The following is a 17,044-nucleotide window of genomic DNA, read 5'->3' as shown; positions in this document are numbered from 1 at the left end:
ACCTACCCTTTGACCAGGAGCCCACAGTTGAAGACTAGGCCCTCTCTGGCGAGAAGGAATGGGTGACGTTTCGGGATGAGTCCACACTAATGCAATCGTTTGTCAGAGAGATAACTGATGGTAATATGTGAGATCGTGTTCTAAAACCCAATGCGATTGAGTTGATCAGCCAGGGGTGTTACAGTGATGGAGGGAACATCATTGATTGGGGATCAACAACATTTACAACAGGAGGGAATGTCATAATTAAAGACAATAATGATTGTACACTTTAAATGTTTTGGCTACAAAAAGCATTTAATTGTGCAGAGGGGAACACAACCTCCTCAAACTAATCTTGCTAAATATGGCCTCGCTTTGCGATCTTTCCTCTCTAAACCAGATCAGTAGTCGAAGTACTGATGTTGATTCCAGAATGAAGGGCTGCTTATGTCGGGGTAAGGGACAACTCACTGTCCTTCCAGTTTCTCATCACCCTCACTGACAGGGTAATGGCTTCAAACTCAGTACACAAGAGTCTTGGCCATTCTCCGTCACACATTGAGAGAGGGATGGGGAGCGGGGAACCATGGTGGATGTCTACATGGATCAGCAGGGTGTAAACCCCAGGGCACTGCCCCACACACTGACTATTGACTGATGCCCAGGGACTGCTCAGAACAGACAAGTCTGCCCTCTTTAACCAGACTCCCCTCCTCATCCATTCTGCTGGAGCCCTTCCTCAAATCCCACTGGGAATAGTTGGGCATCCCAGTTAAAAGATGTAGCAGTACAGAGCGGTGTCCAGGGCATTTGGTGCCATCTCCCTGACACACACATGTAGACAAGAAAGCGTCAGGGGCACGGGGGTGGTGGTAATGGGCAGACACGGACTGTGGGAAAGTCCCTGTGGTGGAGGCTGATCCCGTCTTGATTTAGATTGTGCTGATTGGAATTATTACTGTCTCTCTCTGTATTACCCTCTTGATTTCACATTGTTTGTTACACCAAGGTTTGGAAAGCTCACAATGTGTTCTGTGCTTCCAGTGATTGTGATTGGACTGTAAAATTGCAGTTTCATCAGCTTAATAAATGAGCATCAAAACAGAATGGATCATGTGTTTGCGTACATCAATGACTGTGTTTGTGTATCCGGGTTCCAAGTAAGGTTCACTGCACTCAGTGTCCATTACTAAGTCTTAAAAACATCCCTAAATACACCTATCAAATTCTGCACCATCTAAGCCTTTCTCACAAAGTTCAGTAGAATCTTGATCAGCAAGGCAAGTAGGCAATGGAATAGTTAATGGTGTTGAATGCAGATAAGTGTGAGGTGTTGCATTTTTAGAAGTTGAATCAGGACAGGATCTTCACCATAAATGGAAGAGCCTTTGGAAGTGTTGTACAGCAGAGGGATCTAGGAATTCAGGTACAAAGTTCCCCTAAAGATGCATAGTTTAACAGGTAGAAGGGGTAGAAAATAAGACTTTTGGTACATGTTTTTTAATACATTTGGTACATTTTGGTAATAGGTCAAATAGAAAGATTAAACGAGAACTTGCCATTTGAAATTTGATTTTGGTTTTATGAGAAGTTGCGATGAGGGATAACGTGAAGAAGCCCACCAGCCCGCATGCACGTCAACCTTTAAAGCAGCCATATGAAATCACAGAACAATCGCTGACCTAACTATAGGAAGATTTAAGAAACTAGAACTACCGATGATCTTTATGAGAATAGGGTTGGGAGTGGAGGGCACGTAATTCCTCATCGCAATTTCTCATAAAATAAAGATCAAACTTCAAACGGCAAGATTTCGTTTAATCTTTCTATTTTATTTCGAAGTCACGTGAGTGACTACGTGAAGATTTCAAAACTCTGTGATTTCATGCCGTGAACCCGAGTCCATGCAAACACACTGCATCAGTTGACCAGATATGGTTGAAAAGATAGTGCATTCAGACATGATATAGATTAAAAACATGCTGATGCTTTTAATGAAAGTAATAATAATAAAAGTGGTTCCTTACATCCGGGAAAAAAAAATGTATTTAACAGAACTCAAAATTGTGTTGGCCAACGAACCAGGCCTGGCAATAGGCTTATTGTAAAAGGCTTGGAAAGTCTGCTCATGCGACCATCCTGCTGTCATCTGCTAGGATGCGGTCCAGCGGAACCTCCATGAACCTCGCTGCTTATGTTGTTACAGCCCTGATGGAGTGAGATTTAAAAACATCAGTGTCCACTCCTGCGAAAGCCAATACATGTCTCAACCACCTAGAGATGGTCTGCACCGATACCCTCTTGTGTGGTTTCCTATGAGTGATGAACATAGCCAGTTCAGTGCCTCTAAGGTTCTTCGTAGCCTTTATATATTGTTGAATATATGTGACAACACATAATCTACGATCCGTTGGATATGCCAAAAATTCCAGCTTCAGACCCGGTCTTCTTTGCTTAATTAACTCATTTATATAGAACGCTATCTTATTGGTAGACATAACCGTCCAGTCCAGCCTTAGCTTATGCAATGACTGGACACGTTGTGCTGAAACTAGCACCATGAGCATTATTAGTTTATAGGTGAGCCAGACCAAAGATAATTGATAATAAAGATAATAAAGACCTGAAATTCTCTGCCACAGAAGGTAGTTGAGGCCAGTTCATTGGCTATATTTAAGAGGGAGTTAGATGTGTCCCTTGTGGCTAAAGGGATCAGGGGATATGGAGAGAAGGCAGGTACAGGATACTGAGTTGGATGATCAGCCATGTTCATATTGAATGGCGGTGCAGGCTCAAAGGGCCAAATGGCCTAATCCTGCAACTATTTTCTATGTTTCTATAAAGATGCAGCTGGAGCCCAACCGCGAAACAGTGTTAACACAACGTTAACATCCCATACTTCCACGTACCTGGGCCTGGGAGGATTTATGTTAAAGATACCCTTCATGAATTTGGATATCAAAGGGTGAGACGCAACAGAGTGGTGTCCCGATCCCAGCAGCAAGTACGATGATAAGGCACTTTTGGCAGTGTTGATGGCACTATAACTTAATCTTTTATCAAAAAAATAACATTGAAAGAAACTCTGGGACATCAGCTATACGTGCCGTATTATGTTATATTTGAATTTACACAAAACACTTCCCATCTCTTGATGTAGGGAATGTACTGCTTTTTGGTATTGTCCCGCAAAGCTGCAGTGATCACGTCCACTGTTCGGTCGGATAATCTGAGCCCCAGTAAAGGTCTTCTTAAACTCTGCAAATCAATAAGTTGATTTTTATCATGCAGAGGGTGAGATTCCCGAGTCATGGGATGAACAAGCAAAGCTTTATGCTTACTAATAACCATATATGGTTCCGTTAACATTCCTAACATCAACAGGAACCATGGCTGCGTAGGCCAGTCAGGCACTACTAAAATGCCTGATGCGGAATCTTGCTTGATTTTTAGCAAGCACAGGCTGATGAGGCAAAATGGAGGAAAGGCATAAAAGAATATTCCCCCCCAGTGTAACGAGAATGCATCTATCGCTACTGCCCCTGGGTCTGGCTACCATACAACATATTTTGGCAACTGGTAATTAAGCCTAGATGCAGGTGCAGCACGCAGTGAAGAAAGCAAATGGTATGTTAACATTCATAGCAAATGGATTTGAGTATAAGAGCAGGGAGGTTCTACTGCAGTTGTACAGGCCTTGGTGAGATCACACCAGGAGGATTGCATACAGTTTTGGTCTCCTAACCAGAGGAATGACATTCTTGCCTGGTTCACCAGGCTGATTCCTGAGATGGCAGGACTTTCATATGAAGAAAGACTGGATAGACTCAGCTTGTACACGCTAGAATTTAGAAGATTGAGGGGGGATCTTATAGAAACTTACAAAAATCTTAAGGGGTTGGACAGGCTAGATGCAGGAAGATTATTCCCGAAGTTGGGGAAGTCCAGAACTAGGGGTCACAGTTTTAGGACCGAGATGAGAAAATCATTTTTCACACAGAGAGTGGTGAATCTGTGGAATTCTCTGCCACAGAAGGTAGTTGAGGCCAGTTCATTGGCTATATTTAAGAGGGAGTTAGATGTGGCCCTTGTGGCAAAAGGGATTAGAGGGTATGGAGAGAAGGCAGGGTTGGGATAATGAGTTGGATGATCAGCCATGATCATATTGAATGGCGGTGCAGGCTCGAAGGGCCGAATGGCCTACTCCTGCACCTATTTTCTACGTTTCTATGTTTCTATGTTACTTGTTTTAACTACCTCCTCCGGCAGCTCATTCCATATACCCTCCACCCATTGTGTAAAAGAGTTACCCCTCGTTTTCATTAGATCTTCCCGCCCACCACCCACTCACCTTAAACCTATGTCTTCTGGTTATCGATTCCCCTACTCTGGCGACTCTGTGCATCGACCCAATCTATTCCTCGCACAAGTTTTGTACACTTCTATAAGATCACCCTTATTCTCATGTGCTGAAAGGAATTGAGTCCTAGTCTGTTCAACTGCTCCCTCTAGATCAGGCCCTCCACTCCTGGCATCATCCTTGTAAATCTTCTCTGCACGCTTTCCAGCTTGACAACATCTTTCCTATTACACAGTGCCCAGAAATGAACACAATACTCTAGAAATGTGGCCTCACAAACACCTTATATAACTGCAACATGACTTCCCAACTTCTATACTCAATACTCTGGCAAAATGATCAAGATCTTGATGCAATTTTTGACAAATTTATTAGATTAGATTAGATTAGATCCTTTATTTGTCATTCAGACCTTACGGTCTGCACGAAATGTCGTTACCTACAATAATAAACAACAGAACAGACAGTAAACACAAATTAACATCCACAATAGTGAGTCCACGAAGCACCTCCTCACTGTGATGGAGGCAAAAATCTTAGGGCTGCTGTCTCTTCCCTCCTCTTCTCCCTCTGCGCTGAGGCAATACCCCACCGGGCGATGGTAAGTCAGTCCCGCGGCTCACCGAGCGCCGCGAACGGGCCGGTTCAAACACTGCGGCCCGGGTTGGTTGAAGCTGCCGCCCTCCAGTCCAGCGGACGCAGCTGTTGATGACGTTGTTCACTGCCTCGCGGCCGAACCCCGGACTCAGGCCGCCGCCGCCACAACGCCGCATCAGCCACCGGAGCACCGTTCCAGCTCCGAGCCGGGTCGCCCTCATGTGAGCGTCTCAACCCCGCGCCAGGCCGCCCTCATGGCAGCACTGTTACCCTCGAGCCAGGCCGCCCTCACGGGAGCGCCGTTACCCTCGAGCCAGGCCGCCCTCACGGAAGCGTCTCAGCCCCGCGCCAGGCCGACCTCAAGGGAGCGCCGTTACCCTCGAGCCAGGCCGCCCTCACGGGAGCGTCTCAGCCCCGCGTCAGGCCGCCCTCATGGGAGCGTCTCAGCCCCGCGCCAGCCCGCCCTCACGGGAGCGCCGTTACCCTCGAGCTGGGTCGCCCTCACGGGAGCGCCGTTACCCTCGAGCTGGGCCGCCCTCACGGGAGCGAGCCCAGGGCGAGTCCTGACAGGCTCTGCCTCCGGAACCTCGAGGTTGCCAGCTCCGCCATTAGGCCTCAGCGCAGACGGAGGCAGAGAAGGGGGATACGACAAGAAAGTCGCATTCCCCCAAAGGGAGAGACAGAAAGCCCTGTTTCAACCCCCCCCCCCCCCCCCACACACAACACAACCCAAAAACCAAAAACTGAGCCAAACAAGACGAAAAAAACAACACAGAAAAGCAAAAACAAACGGACTGCAGGCGAGCCACTTCCGGAATCTTCAAGGTGGGATGGGTCTGACCTTTGTGAGTGCAGAGTGTACGTTGCATGTGGTGGACAGGGTGAAACAAAGCAGTTGCTGATAGCTCCATCTTTGTGTGTGATCTGCAAGTTGTGATCAGCCAAGCAGATGACCACTGCAACACGTGGCTGCTGGAGGAGACACTCTCTTCATTCATGAGGCCAGTTGCAATAGCATTTTGGTCAGTGTGGACCTAGGGATGTGGATTTGGAGATCTCCGCAATGGTGGTACCACAGGATGATAGAATGTGCTTTGGGGCAGCAATTACTGGGCTATAATGGTCTCCGTTGGCAAGCATGGTACAACAACTGTTACTAGCCAGTGGCATTCTCCCCTTTTCCCACGGATACACATTCACCCTGTTTGTTTCATCGTCTCTCAGCCTAAAGTGATCTTATTGCCAACAGATCAGCTCCATACTGGGCTGTCTTGAATGAATTTAGTGATGGACACTGAGAATGCACTGTGTTAACTGCAGACCAGACACACACACGCGCACACACACACAGAGTCATTTCTGAGACAAGATCATTGTTGTTTTGATGCTCGTTTATTAAGTTGATGAAACTGCAATGTTACAGTTCAATCACAATCACTGGAAGCACAGAACACATTGTGAGCTTTCCAAACCTTGGTGTAACAAACAATGTGAAATCAAGAGGGAAATACAGAGAGAGACAGTAATAATTCCAATCAGCACAATCTAAATCAAGACAGGATCAGCCTCCACCACAAGGACTTTCCCACAGTCCGTGTCTGCCCATCACCACCACCCCGTGCCCCTGACGCTTTCTTGTCTACATGTGTGTGTCAGGGAGATGGCACCAAATGCCCTGGACCTGCTGCACCTTTTAACTGGAATGCCCAACTGTTCCCAGTGGGATTTGAGGAAGGAGAATGGTCGAGGAGGGGAGTCTGGTTAAAGACGGCGGACTTGTCTGTTCTGGGCAGTCCCTGGGCTTCAGTCAAGGGTCAGTGTGTGGGGCAGTGCCCTGCGGTTTACACCCTGCTGATCCCTGTAGACATCCACCATGGTTCCCCGCTCCCCATCCCTCTCTCAATGTGTGACGGAGAATGGCCGAGACTCTTGTGTATTGAATTTGAAGCCATTACCCTGTCAGTGAGGGTGATGAGAAACTGGAAGGACAGTGAGTTGTCCCTTACCCTGACGTGAACAGCCCTTTATTCTGGAATCAACACCACTACTTTTACTACTGATCTGGTTTAGAGAGGAAAGATTGCAAAGCAAGGTCATATTCAGCTACAGTAGTTTGCGGAGATTGTGTACCCCTCTGCACATTTAAATGCCTTTTGGAGCCAAAACATTTAAAGTGTACAATCATTATTGTCTTCAATTATGACGTTCCCTCCTGGTGTAAATGTTGTAGATCCCCAGTCAATGATGTTCCCTCCATCACCGTAACACCCCTGACTGATCAACTCAATCTCATTGGGTTTTAGAACACGATCCCACATATTAACATCAGTTATCTCTCCGACAAAGGATTGTTTCTTGTCAAAATTTCCACCGACTGAGTCTTGCTCCTGACCAAGAAAAAACTGACCAGACCCTCTCACAACCCGACCCTTTCCACCAATCTTCTGTACACTGCGTCTCCCATTGACCCAGACTATTATCTCACCCCCTTTAGACTCCCAGTTCACACAGATGTGTCTCAGTAAAGAATTCATTTCAGGGACGTAAAACCTATCTTCACTACTTCCTAACAACACATAGAGTTGTGTTTTATTTACATGCAAAATCAGGAGTTCGTTGTGGGAATAGCTTGTTGCGTAGGAGAGCAAACTGAAAGGGCGTGTTGCTTCAGTGGCTGCCCTGAAACAAACAGTAAAGGCGGTCAAACTGGCGAAGTGAGGCGCATTCAACCTGACGAAGCTGTTGTCTGTCTCGGTTGGGAATATCACTGATTTTCCATATAATCCTGTAAAATTGAAGAGTAAAAATTTAAAATCTCAGTTTGAAATGGTAACTTTGCCATCTGAGATGGAGCACAAGGTCGCTAGTGAGCAGTGATTTGCAAAAGGATGTTTTTTTTAAATGTGAGAGACAGAGTGGCATCTGAAGACTGGCAGGTTTGGAGAGAGTGTTGAAGTTTTTATCAGGATTGGAGCACCTTCGGTACAAGGAGAGGTGGGATAAACATGGATTATTTTGTCTGGAGTGTTGGAGGTTGAGGGGCAAACTGTAGAAATACAAAATGACAAGCAGCATAGTTAATGTAGATAGTCAGAGTCTGTTTTTCCCCGCAGGGTGGAAATGACAAGTAGCAGAGGGCACAGATTGATAGTGAGAGGGATCAAGTTAAAAGGAGATGTGAAAGGCAAGTTTCTGTTTCCACAGTGGTGGGTGCCTGGAACACACTGCCAGGGGTGATGGTAGAAACAGATACAATAGCAGTGTTTAAGGGGCAATTAGACAGACACATGCACATTGAGGAATAGAGGGATACAGACCATGTGCTGGGAGATGGGATTAGTTCAGACTGACATCATGGTCAGTACAGACACACACTCTCCAAACCTACATGTAAATCTCATACAAACCTGCACTGTCCGATCCTGACAGGTAAATGCACATCACAAGCACAATTGTTGCGAAGGGCTTCATCCTGTCTCCAACCTGTTAAAACATAGAATTCCCAATTCATTTCATTTCACTTGTCGATCCATTGAAACTGAGAACCAGCAGCCAGTCCCGTGTGTCAGCAACACACAAACAGTCCCTCTGGTACTCACTGTGTCCGTCTCCAACAAGCCGGTTTCACCTCAGGGGGGTCCAATACCCTGGGCACAAGATGCTGCAATTTATATTCTGCTGAACCCAGTCACTGCCAATCGCAGGAAGGACCTGAGGGGGTGGAGCAAACTCTGCTGCCATCCAATACTCAGAGAGCTGCCATTGATCTGTGTGCTGACATCAGTCAGCATCAGGTGATGAGGGGAAGGGAGTGGAGTGAGCCACGTTAATTCACCTTCCCGGGAGGTGATGAAGTTCACCTCCCCCGCCCGATCAGAGATATCTTCCCTACTCCACAGTGGCTCTGATCTTTGACACAACTTCATGTTGACAGGGAGAGGCACATGTTCATGTATTGGATGCTTGCCATGAGGTTGTGGTCAGGACCGCTGACAGCTGATTCCTGGAATACATGTAAAGAAGTTTGGTTACTGCCTCGATTCACCCCATGGGAAAGTGTCCAATCAGTGAATGAGTGGGCACAACTTAGAATCATGAGTCATCGCATCATACAGCACAGAAACATACCCTTTAGTCCAACTTGTCAATGCTAACCAAGATGCCCTGTCTACACTAGTCCCACCTGCCTGCATTTGGCCCATATCCCATTATACCTTCCCTATCCATCTTCCTATCCACCTTCCTAACCAAAATTCCCACCACCCTCCGTGAGAATAATTTGCCGCCCAGGTTACTTTTCATCCTACCCTCTCACCTTGAACCTATGTCCCCTGATTCTTGATTACCCTACTGTGTCTAAAAGACTGTACATTTGCCCTATCTATTCCATTCATGACATTATACATTTTTATAAAATTAGCCCTCAGCATTCTGCACACCAAGGCATAAAGTCCTGGCCTGCTCATCCTCCCCATATCTTCTCTGCAGTCTTCCTAGCTTAATGACAACCTTCCTATAACTGGGTGACCAAGACAATGCACCAAACTTGCTCTCTGCAGCAAATATGATGAGAAGGCATGATTGGCACAGTTAATGGCACTGTAACTTAATTTATTGTCAAAGACCCATTTGAAAATGAACTCCAAGACATCAGTTGTCCGTGCTGTATTATATGTAACATTAGCATTTAAACAAAACACTTCCCATCTCCTGAAGAGGAAATGTACTGCTTTTTTGGTGCTATCCCTGCACTCTGCAGAGAGCATATACATGGATCGGTCTGACAACCTGAGCCGCAGGAACAGTCGTCTCAGAGTTTGCAAGTGAATGAATTAATTTTATCATGTAGAGGCTGGTTCCCCGAGTCACAGGCTGAACCAGCAATGTTTGTGTTTAGAATAACCATATAAGGTTCTATTATTATTCCCAGCATAAGCGGGAACCATGGTTGCATGTTATGCCACATATTTTTGCAACCGGTGAATGGGCCTGGATGCAAACATATCGATATTCGGTGTTCCATCGAGCCATAATGTCATAAAATACTTTGTGATCCAACATCCATTCTGTGTTGTCATTGATTTTACGTGGTCATGCACCAGCGCCAAATGAGGTTAGGTGAAATATCGCAGGATACATTGACTTGATTGCACCCATGTGACTAACATATGCTACCACCACAGTGTATCAACTTGGAATTGAGCATGCAGATTGTGCATATTCACACAATAACCCTTTAACCCATAGAATGCACCTAGTGCCTATAGGTATTTGATACCAATAACTGAAGAATTGGTAACTCATGAAGATTTACTGACCAAAAACTACTGGAACAATGCTGAGTACTGTTCGTCCACCATTGTGACTTTGGTAGCTTCAGCTGGCAATAGCATAGGTCTGTTAACAATGACCTACATGGGACTTGAGAGGTTACTACTTTGCACATTGTAATTTCTGATATTGCAAAGGCCCAACTTGCACAGCTGAAACACACCTACTATATAGCCAATTACACTTGATGAATAGAAGGCTGCTTCATAACAACGGCTTCTATTAATTCCAATCCCTTGCCCTAGGGCGGAGTCACAGACAAATTAATAGCTAAAGGTAGATACCAGGAACCTCAATTTCTCAGATATAGTTTGCAGCTGAAACAGTTGATTTTAGCAATATACAGCGTTTAGAATATCATCCAGATAAGACAAAACAAGTGCTTTTTTGAGCTCTGAGCAGTCCCAGCACCAGTTTAGTAATTTGGTAAATAAACTGGGAGCTGAAGTTAGCCCATTTTGCAACGCTTTAACTGTTATCATTGCCCCATCCAGATACATTTCAAATGTCTCCGGTGATCCCTGTGAATGGGACCTAAATAGTATGCATCTTTGAGATCGATGCATGCCATAAAGATCCTATGGAAATCAGTTGTTAGACAGTAACGAAGTTCCCTATTCTGAAATGTCTATATTGCACATGCGAGTTAATCAAGTATGAACCGACATCCTTCATCTTTCACAATGAACAGGCCACGCCTGCCATAAAACTGTGCCTGCCTCGAACGACAACTCTGGCCAGATTCCCGAGCCTGTCTCGAAAGGCAATCCTGGCCATAATGCTGAGCCTGCCTCGAAAGACAACTCTGGCCATAATTCTGAGCCTGCCTCGAAAGACAACTCTGGCCTTATTTCCAAGCCTGTCTTGAAAGGCAATCCTGGCCATAATACTGGGCCTGCCTCGAAAGACAACTCTGGCCCCAATTCCAAGCCATGCTTGGAACCCTTATATACTGTGCAGTATAAACTAATCACATGTTATCATTTTAGTTATAAACGGATCTGAATGTCATGTTATCATTGTCATATGTACAAAAACAAGTGTAAATATTACCAACATGTAAATGGTCCACATACCCCATATTTTGGAAGAACCAGACCCACCTACCTCCATGGGTACCGGTGGTCTTATGGTAAGCCCAAAGGCCCCTGATGTGGGTTCTATTTCCCTCCTTGATTGGAGAGTAGGACTGGTAGGGTGCGTGGATGCCATATTTTTCCTGAGACTGGCTTGGGCCTTGGCCTGAAAGACCTCTGCCCAGTTTTCAAGCTGCCACCAGCTTCAGTGAACCGCTTACTGCCGATGAAGGCGTGGGGTGTGTTGTCGCCGAAACGATGAAGCTTTGCTCGTCGTCGGTACCCTGATTAGTCCGACAGCTTTTGCTTCCATATGCAGGTATTACCTGTTGGATAAGTCTTACCTGAAGAGAAGATTCAGCGGCTGGTTTCATTTCCTGGATTTCATGCCCCCTCCAATGTCACCCCTGATAGCGCTGTTCACTGCCGGCACTTGTTGCGTGAGGGAAACTCCGGCCCCTTCCGTGTTTTCTGCCAACGGCTGGTAACCAACTCTTCTGGCAGCAACACCTTCGTTTGCGAGGATTCCCTTGAAGCCATACTCATGTGCTTCAGTATGTTCCACGGACATACTTTCGAATTTGAAATCAGTTACACACTGACCACTCGCACTCCCCTCCACAGAGAGGGAGTTTCGTAGGCAGCCATGAAACCGGTGCTGCCGCAGGCCCCTGAGGATACCTGCGCTGATATGGACCCTCCTACGGACCTATATCAGGATAGAGCATCACATTTGTGGGATAAACGCCCGAGGGCACTATCCATGCTCCATTTTTTCCATTGCGGGCACTTCTGATTCATGCCCTTCGTGCCTCGTGGTATGCTCTCCGGCTGTACCTTCGAACACATGAGTCAGAAAACTGACCCCGAATGCTCCCCTCCTCAGAGAGGGAGACATTGTGCAGCTCTAAAACAGGTGCCGCTGCCGCGGGCTCCCGAGGAGACCCAGGTGATATAACTCCATCCTTTGGAGCATATCATTGTGGAGCAACCTCTCCATCAGGTGCTCCATGTGGGTTAGACGTCCGTAGACGCTACCCATTGAAGGAGGAGAACCCTCCTGGCTTGACTCGCCCGAGTCCATCGGCCTGACCGACTTATTGTTGGATTTACCCCCTTTCATTGGCACCACAGCGGTCTGGGAGCCGCTGACCGCATTGTCAGCGACTGGGGTAGCGAACCCGATGGCCGCCGGCTACCTGCGCTTCCCCGGTCCGAACCGGGGATTTCCCCTCGGTCCATAACCGGTTTCACCGCGGCCCGTCCGGACTTCGCCCCTAAAATATCCAGCAGGAAACCTCTGTAAGAAGAGATTCCTCCAAGAAAAAACAGAACCTGGTAATAAGTACAAAACTTACCTGCAGGTTTAAACTTACCGCTGGAAGGAGCGATGCGCCTGCCAGTCAGTCGTTGCGCAATGCTTCAGATGTAATGACGCGCATGAGTGCTGACGGCCTTCTTCACCTAGTCACTCACGTGACTCCGAAGTAAAACAGCTATAGGCCTTGCCTTCTTTGTAGTCGCTAAGCAGGCGAAACTTCAGTGAAGTAGCGGGCTGGTTAGCCTCATCATAACTCCACCTCCAGCCCCACCTCCAGTTTAAATCCCATTTGGAATATTTTGGAGGACCAAGAAACTGACAAGATGACTTGACAGATCGACGATGGATGTGGGAGGTCAACAGTCGGTAGCACAGGCTTCATCGTGTACGATGCAGCGTAAATAAGAGCAGCGAGTTCGTCTTTTCGTCCCGTCTTTTTCAACCCCCTGTCTGCTAAAAAATGCTTCAAACCTTCGACTTTCCATTGCAGAAAATCATCCAGTGTCATATGGTCATAATTTGTGTCAGCCATAACCAATATAAGATTCAAAGAAGACAAAAACACAGACTGAAAATGTACTCACAATTTATACAGCGCTGCATTCGCTTTAAAAAAAAATCCCGATGACCTTTGACAAATCCCATGATTCCTTGCATTTATCGAGATACTGAACTCGTTTAACCTCGATCAATTAGCTCACCTTGGATCCCCTGACATTTAACCTTCCAGAGTCACCTGCAATGCGGACTCTTATCAAATGCCCTGCTGATGTCCGTATCGACAACATATATGTCTTTGCCCTTGTCAACATTTTTGGTTACTTCTTCAAAAAAGATTCATAAGATACTTTCTTCCACCTGCAAAACCATGCTGATTATCCCTAATCAACCTTTGTCTCTCCAAATGCATATATATCTAATCCCATAGAATCCTCACCAGTAACTTGTTTTCCACAGATGTTAGGTTCACTAATCTATAGTTCCCAGGCTTTTCCAGCCCCTTAAATAGAGAAAAACATTAGCACCCCTCCAGTCTTCTGGCACCTCACCCATGTCTAATGATGATTCTTATCTCTCAATCAAGTTCTCCTGCCATTTCTTCTCTAGCTTCCAGTTCCAGTTGCTCTAGCTTCGCCGTTCCAGTTGCCGTTTTTTCAGGGGACTGCCGGCAACTTGACAGTCGCCGGCAGTCTGCTAAAAAATTGCTTAAGTGGGACAGGCCCATCAGGGACTCCAAAAAGTATACAGTAAAAGAGTAGCTGTGGAGAGAATATTGTTGCCCTGAAGGATCAACATCACAGTCAGTGGTCGGTATAGGATTTACTTTGCCCTTGTCAACATTTGTTGACAAGGGCAAAGGGCAAGGGCGCTGTGATGGAAGTTTTTTTGGCCTTCCATCACAGCGATGTGATGGATGTTTATGTAAATTATGTTGTGTCTTGGGTCTATTTGTTTATAATGTATGGCTGCAGAAACGACATTTCGTTTGGACCTCAAGGGGTCCAAATGACAATAAATTGAATTGTATTGTATTGTATTGTATTGTTGTATTGTATTGTATTTGAATGAGAATAGGCTAAGTAGGGAAAGTCAGCATGACTTTCTTGGCGGCATGTCATGTCTTGATATAGTTTTTTGTCAAAGGCAATTAATGAGGGTTGGGCAGTGGATCTTGTTTACATGGAATTTGATAAGGCACATGATAAAGATTCTCAGTCATAAGCTGGGGCAACACGAAGAACAGTCTGGGAACTCACTCCCTACATCAAGGCAACGGTGCAAAAGTCACCTGTCGAAGGAGGGGTATGAGATTTGAGGATCTAATCAAAGCATGAGACAGGGGATGAAGCAGATGGATGGTCTCCTGGACTATCCTTGCTGATTAACCCTGGGAGTGATTCAGTGGGACTGGGGGCCAAATGTAGAGGGAAAGGCTGAGATCAGGAGTGGGCATCAACCATGGGATGGGTTCCCAGATGGAGGATGGATGAGGATCCACAAACCTGTCTATGACGACGGGACAATGGTGGAGTCAAAAGCTTCAAATTCCTGTGCGTGCATATTTCTGAAGATCTTTCCTGGACACAAGATAGACACAAAAAGCTGGAATAACTCAGTGGGACAGGCAGCTTCCCTGGAGAGAAGGAATCGGTGATGTTTTGGGTCAAGTCCACACTAATGCGATTATAAAGAAAACCCATCAATGCCTCTACTTCCTGAGGTGATCAGGGAGATTTGGTATGTCAGAGAGGATTCTCTTGAACTTCAACAGGTGTACAGTAGAGAGCATCACGGCCTGGTTCGGCAACTTGAATGCCCAGGAATGGAGAAGACTGCAAAATGTTGTGAACACTGCCCATTCTATCACAGGTTCTGACCACCCCAACATCAAAAAGATTTACAGGTGTCGCTGCCTCAAAAAGGAAGCCAGCATCGTCAGAGACCAACACCACCCTGGCCACACACTCATTTCATCCATATCACTGGGAAGAAGATAAAGTACCCTGAAAACTGTAACGTCCAAGTTCAGGCCAGTTCTATCAGGCTAGTAAACAGTACAACCGCCATTAAGCTCTGAATTACATAGACTATCATTGTTTGGATTGCTTTACTGTTGTTTGTTTTTTATGTACGTATATTTTATTGTATGGCAGTATGCAAAAACAAATTTCAGACCTCGCTTTGATAATAAAGTGTTATCGTATCGTATATGTGGTGTGTGAGCATCATGCAGTAATCTCTGCTTCCAAGGTGCTCCATGATTTGCTCAACCAGTTCTGGCTAATTTACCAGAACAATTTCAGCAATGCTGCCTTCCTTGTAAACTAGAAACAGGCTGAAGAGCGGGTTCTGCAGAATGCACTTCTGAAACTTCATCCCTGTGCCTAAGATTTCAAGAAAAAATATTTTTGCAGAAAACAGCGCTCTAATTATCCTGTGCTGCACCTCCGATGGCAAAGGTGCAATTTCAAACAGAGATTTAACATTCAAACTTCATATTTTACAGGATTGATGAACGGATACCTCTGGAGACTTTGTGCCCCACCCAAGGTTTCCGTGCAGTTCCCGGAGGTTGGAGGTGGTTGCCGGAGATTGCAGGTAGTGGAAGCAGGTAGGGAGACTGACAAAAAGCTCCAGGAACCTCCGGGAACTGCACGGAAACCTTGGGTGGGGCGCAAAGTCTCCAGAGGTTTCCATTAAGGTTTCCTAAGCGGGACAAGGGCATAAGAAAGGCTGGTGGATTGGGTGGAGTTGTGAAAAACGGTGGCCAGTTCGATCTTCACCATAAATGGAAGAGCCTTTGGGAGTGTTGTAGAGCAGAGGGATCTAGGAGTGCAGGTACATAGTTTAGTTTATTGTCACATGTATCAAGGTACTATGGTGCTATCCAGTCAGTGAAAAGACTATATATGTTTATACATGTTCACAATCCAGCTGCCCAGACTGTACAGAATAATGTTCAGTGCAACATGGAGACCAGAAAAGTCCGATTTAAGATAGTCTCTACAATGAAGTAGATGGTAGCTCAGGACCATTATCGGATGGTTCAGTTGCCTGACAGCAGCTGGGTAGACAATATCCCTGAATCTGAAGATGGCCTCATCTATAGGGAAAGGTTGCACAGGCTCGGACCTTATTTCCTTCTCCGAAGACTGAGGGGTGATTGTATAGAGGTGTATAAAATCATGAGGAGAATAGTTAGGGTGAATACACGCAGTCTTTTACCCAGAGTAAGAGTATCAAGACCCATTGGACATGGGTCAAATGTGAGAGAGGGAATATCTAATAGGAACCAGAGGAGCAACTTTTTCCCTCCTTGGTGTTGGATGCACAGATCAAACTGCCAGAGGAAGTGCAGGAAAATGAAGTGTCTCTTTGAAGCTGAGGACAGGCACCAGCACTCAGACACCTCCTCATACCTACCCTTTGACCAGGAGCCCACAGTTGAGCTAGGCCATCTCTGGCGAGAAGGAATGGGTGGCATTTCGGGATGAGTCCACACTAATGCAGTCGTTTGTCGGAGAGATAACTGATGTTAATATGTGGGATCGTGTTCTAAAACCCAATGAGATTGAGTTGATCAGCCAGGTGTGTTACATTGATGGAGGGAACATCATTGACTGGGGATCAACACCATTTACAACAGGAGGGAATGTCATAATTAAAGACAATAATGATTGTACACTTTATATGTTTTGGCTACAAAAAGCATTTAAATGTGCAGAGGGGAACACAATCTCCTCAAAATACTCTTGCTAAATATGGCCTCGCTTTGCGATCTTTCCTCTATAAACTAGATTAGTAGTAGAAGTACTGATGTTGATTCCAGAATAAAGGGCTGTTTATGTCGGGGTAAGGGACAACTCATTGTCCTTG

At 45.9% G+C, this 17,044-nt stretch overlaps 1 protein-coding gene and 2 long non-coding RNA genes across 3 annotated transcripts in view; 1 reads left to right on the top strand and 2 right to left on the bottom strand.

Annotated features, from left to right (window-relative positions):
- The window catches only part of LOC116988576, a 31,465-nt gene extending 24,795 nt beyond the window's left edge, over positions 1-6,670 (bottom strand). The window contains exon 1 of the long non-coding RNA XR_004415994.1: positions 6,630-6,670. This is a non-coding gene — a long non-coding RNA (uncharacterized LOC116988576). The remainder of the gene's footprint in view (positions 1-6,629) is intronic.
- Positions 1,971-16,820, top strand: LOC116988575. Its single transcript, XR_004415993.1, has 3 exons — positions 1,971-1,982; positions 9,658-9,662; positions 16,679-16,820. It is a non-coding gene; the product is annotated as an uncharacterized LOC116988575 (long non-coding RNA).
- On the bottom strand, positions 6,683-8,574 carry LOC116988573 (C-reactive protein-like). Its single transcript, XM_033045416.1, has 3 exons — positions 8,539-8,574; positions 8,347-8,422; positions 6,683-7,724 (listed from the first exon to the last, which is right to left on the bottom strand). Exons 2-3 carry the CDS (start codon positions 8,408-8,410, stop codon positions 7,108-7,110), a joined length of 681 nt encoding a protein of 226 aa, XP_032901307.1. The 5' UTR covers positions 8,411-8,422; positions 8,539-8,574; the 3' UTR covers positions 6,683-7,107.
- Positions 16,821-17,044: the final 224 nt, after the last annotated feature.

Source organism: Amblyraja radiata, chromosome 27 (genome assembly GCF_010909765.2).
Source record: "Amblyraja radiata isolate CabotCenter1 chromosome 27, sAmbRad1.1.pri, whole genome shotgun sequence".
In the NCBI taxonomy this organism is placed as follows: domain Eukaryota; kingdom Metazoa; phylum Chordata; class Chondrichthyes; order Rajiformes; family Rajidae; genus Amblyraja; species Amblyraja radiata.
The sequence above is the reverse complement of the archived record's forward strand: the minus strand, read 5'-3'. Positions and strand labels throughout refer to the sequence as shown.